General features: G+C 47.6%; 1 protein-coding gene across 3 annotated transcripts in view; it reads right to left on the bottom strand.

Annotated features, from left to right (window-relative positions):
- The window catches only part of LOC113824660 (protein kinase C-binding protein NELL1), a 132030-nt gene extending 128020 nt beyond the window's left edge, over nucleotides 1-4010 (bottom strand). Inside the window, exon 1 of one of the 3 annotated variants that reach the window (XR_011398130.1) lies at nucleotides 2988-4007. Coding sequence is in view for 2 of the 3 variants with exons in the window: in XM_070113825.1 (XP_069969926.1) it covers nucleotides 2988-3102 (115 nt within the window). In the remaining variant the exon portion in view is untranslated. Of the gene's footprint in view, nucleotides 1-2987 lie in introns of all 3 variants that reach the window. The other 2 variants (XM_070113825.1, XM_070113824.1) reach the window with 2 other exon arrangements.
- Nucleotides 4011-4536: the final 526 nt, after the last annotated feature.

The following is a 4536-nucleotide window of genomic DNA, read 5'->3' as shown; positions in this document are numbered from 1 at the left end:
ATGGGGACTGGAAAAATGAGAAGAAAATGAAAGGAAGGAGAGAGGAAGAGAAAAGGAGGGGACGGGAAGAGAAGCCCAAAAAGAGGAGAGGGGAAGGGATGGAGGACGGGGGAAGCGAAAGAAGGGAAGGGAAGTGCCGGAGGAGAGGGAAACATGATGAAACAGGGAGTGCACGCAACACTTTACAACCCCCCTCCCCCCACCCCCACACAGCTTAAGTGGAAAAGCTACAATCCTCTAATAGATCGAACATACAACACAACACAATCTAATCTAGAACAATACAACATAACCTTACAACAGACTCATTAAATGTCTAGAAACATTAGCAATCCTCTATCTATACCTCGTCACAGATGATATAAAAGGAGGGCGTTCGATAAGAGCCCTTAATGAGGGTGAGGTCGACTACGTGAGGGCGCAGATGACGTCTCCGGCTAGCGTGACGTGTTAAGGGTTTTTTTTTTAGGGTGCAGGTCGTGGTTAGGGTTAAGGAAAGGGTGAAAATCAGCGACCTGTTTCGGGTTTTGCAGTTAGGGTTAAGTCTGGGAGAGACTGAAAATCGGCGATCTCTTTCAGATTTGGGTAAAGTCTAAGGAAAGTGTGAAAATATGCTTTATTTAACGACCTTGCGATTTGGGATAACTTCAAGGTTAGAGTGAATATCTTCGCCAGTTTCAAAATCTTTTTCGATTCAAATTTAGGGGAAGAGTGAAAATCGGCTTGTCTCAAAATAGACGACGAGAGCTGAGCTTGAGAAAGGGCGAAAATCTGCCGACTCGCCCCGGGCTTTGCAATTAGGGTTAAGTTTAGGGAGAAGTTAAATTCTTTGACCCGTTTTGGGTCTCCGCCTCGGGCTCAATGGACCGCAAAACTCTGCGTCATCCACCACCCAAATTTAAGTTACGTAAGCACAGGCGAGGGCCGGCTGGAGTGTGTGCTGAGACATCGTATGAAATAATTTGGATAACTGCCTTCTGACCGAGCCGAGCTGAAATAATTGGGTATCGGTCGGTATAGCTAGGCAGTTGTGAAATCCATACGTAAAGGGTTTCTATTTAATACTAGTGCAAGTAAAAGATAAGATATATTTTCATAATCTTTAAAAACTAAACCCTCTCCTAACCTGAAGGAACACGAACAGGAGTCGTTATTATGCCAAGCCTCTCATCATGCACTCCGCAATCATCATTCTTATGAATAACTACAACACAACCGATTCACAACTTCAAATTCTCGTTCGACGGCCTTAACAACCTCGTTTAAGCCTCGAACACGAACAACGTCACTTAACCCTATCCACTTTTCATTTACGCTTATCCTCTCCCGACTACAAAAGCCGATTATATCTCGCACAGTATCCTTACGTTTCACTTAGCCTTAAACGAACCTTGTACATCTTCATACCGGCTTTGCATAAACCTCTAATATAAGTATCCCCAATCAAGATACAATACCATTCCGTGCATATAAAACCACCCACATGGAACCCCCATGCGTGATACAACCCCCAACTATATTTAGATATCCTACTAACCTAACCGTATAGAGCTAAACCTCATCTATCTCCCATACAATGTAAAACTCCAATAAATATCATAGAGCGTGATTACAAATAACATGTAAAAGGAACATTCGTCACACTTCCATTCCCTTCAGACAACTGGCTATCATTATATACAAGACCAAACAACCACCTCACAAACAATCAATATCGGGGATGGAGGGAAGGAGAAGAGGAGGGGGATGGGGAGGGAGAGGGACAGAGACACGGAGGGAGGGGGGAAGGGGAAGGAGAGGAAGAGAGAGGGAGAAGGAGGGGAAGGCGAGGAGAGAGGAAACGATAGGGTAGGGGAAGGCCTGAGTTTGCAACACCAACCTCGTTACCTCTCGTTTCGTGAGACAAGATTGGGGCGTTGAAGAGGGAGGGAGGGAGGGAAGGAGGGTGGGAGAGGTAGGGTGAGGGTGGGAGGTAGGGTAAAGGAGAGGGAGGGAGGGAGGGTGAGGGAGAGGGAGGGAGGGTGGGAGGTAGGGTGAAGGAGAGGGAGGGAGGGCGGGAGGTAGGGTGAAGGAGAGAGAGAGAGAGAGAGGTGGAAGAGAGAGAGAGAGAGAGAGAGAGAGAGAGAGAGAGAGAGAGAGAGAGAGAGAGAGAGAGAGAGAGAGAGAGAGAGAGAGAGAGAGAGAGAGAGAGAGGGGGGGGGGGGGAAGAGAATGTTCATTCCACTCATCTATAATTTTAGTAACATGCATGTATACTTACTCTTAAGGCAGTAAAGTACCAGCAATAAAATGTGATAAAAAAGTATGACACGACTTAACGACTTGGATGTGCCATAAAATCGAAATAAGCAATCTGAAGCACAGATGATAGTGGGAAAGAATATGAATAAATATAATGACTGATGCTGAAAGGAGAGGCTATAAGCATTATCGAAGAATGCGATATAGAAGCAAACAGATAAGACTACCAAGAAATAAGGATAGAAAGTGGCTGTAAACTTGCAATCGAACAAAAATGTACATGGCAATCAGAATATTAAAGGTTTGCCCTATAACAGCTAGAGTGTGACAGGTTAACGTAGGCAAGTCTGCAAGTGTGATAATTCTGACTTTTGAAAAAAAAAAGTGATTGAAGAGCAGTAATTTGTGCGTGGAATGGCTTAACTATTGGACAAACATGTGAGCACATAGGCACGCTATAGAAATATAGGGCATGTAATTTAAATGAAATATGCGAATAGAAATTGGTGACTTCAAACTGATGACTTATGAACAAGGCCATAGAAGGATGACTTTCAAGGCTATGCGTGGCAGAAACTCGTGGCAAGGGATAGATATGCACAAGGTCAGCTGAGGTGCTGTAGATCTATCCTGAACCCGGCAGACTGAAGCGCATGGGAGAGGAGGCGGTGGGCAAGTGGCATGCAGACGATTTAGTGACACGTTTCAACGGCAAGGCACGCGGTAAGCTCAAATGGGTGACTGACCTGGGGTGTAGAGCACTGAGGAGATCAGCAGCAGCAGAAGCAGCAGCAGGGGGGGCGAGGTGGTGGTGGAAGCGCCCGACGGGGGCACGCCCGTGGGTGGCCTGACCCAGGTCATGGCAGACGACCTCACCACGCCCACTGCTCGCCCCGACCTGACCTTGGCAGCTGGTGGGCGCGGTGGTGCCGCCGCATCACGCCCACGTGCGGCCACTCTCCGCCCACGCTCAATAGTGGCCGTCAAACTGAGGTTATGACGCTGAGCCGCACGTTTAACACTCGTAACACAAGCTGTGACACTAATCTAGTAACACTAGAGGCAATAACGTGACGGAACGTTATATCCTGACGGCACTCGGACGCTGTAACACTGATGACGTCCACGTGACAGGTCGTGACACTCCGAACCGTGCACGTGTGACGCCGCGCAAAATAACAACTACGCTTGTAACAGGCTGTGACGCTACTGGCCGCCAATAACACCTGCTCAAAGATCCAAACACTAATGACAGCGTGACAGGGTCAGCACGTGACAGACGTCGCACGTTAGTGTGCACGCGGTGAGTCGTAGGAGGCAACTGTCACAGAATAACGGTTGAAGTAACACTGCACCAACACCCTGTAACGCCCACACTACACACACTCCACGTGATACAAGTAACGAGTTCACTTGACGAATAACAGTGTAACTCTCCTGTTGCAGCACTTCACTCTCAAGTTTTCACTTATTATGCAACAACTGCATCAAATTAACCTTAATTATTATTTTCCTCAGAGTTTGTTATCACTCAAGCACTTGAGATACAGCCTTGACAAAGACACAAAAAAAGCGAGCTTGGACACTGCGGTCTCCATGCTCAGCACAGCGCTGGCCTCCGCGTGTGCTGTGGCGGCGGCGGCGGTGGTGAAGGCCGGGCGTGGCGCGACCGCTCCCGTATGTCGACGCTACCACGGCCCAGGCGGCTCTGACAGGCCCGCCGCTAGCACCCCACCGACCGCGGGAGGCTGCCGGGTGTCGCTGCCGGCTCCATCTTCCGTGGTTCTTACGCTCGAAGTACTCTGCCCATTGCTCTAGAAAAAAGACAGACAGGTCGTCAGCATGACACGATTAAAGGCAAATAATCGCTTGTGAAAACATGGCAAAATGTGTGAACGTTAGATATCGAGTTATAATTCAGTCCTGGCAGCGGATTGATCTCTTTCCCCTACGCATGCGCGTTACCCAGCAACCGGCACCCGCAATATCGGTGCAGATGCAAGCAGTTTTCCTCTAATTAATTAACAAGGAAACTTCCGCGGTAATGTTAAAATCTTAAAGCTGCAACAATCATGTAATATAGATAAGCTCATTAATATCACATAAATTACGGCGCAGTAACAGACTTCTCAGAAATCATGCAAAGTTGATCCGTCATGAAGACCACTTCCGCTAGGGGCTCCATGGCCACAATAATAGGGAAACAGGTACACAGAAAATGTTTTAAAGGCAATTAGGTGGTAAGACTGGAAAGAAGATGGCTTGCTCTCCTTGATGTAAAATCTTGCCTTCGTG

The sequence above is a fragment of the Penaeus vannamei genome, chromosome 35 (assembly GCF_042767895.1).
Source record: "Penaeus vannamei isolate JL-2024 chromosome 35, ASM4276789v1, whole genome shotgun sequence".
In the NCBI taxonomy this organism is placed as follows: domain Eukaryota; kingdom Metazoa; phylum Arthropoda; class Malacostraca; order Decapoda; family Penaeidae; genus Penaeus; species Penaeus vannamei.
The sequence above is the reverse complement of the archived record's forward strand: the minus strand, read 5'-3'. Positions and strand labels throughout refer to the sequence as shown.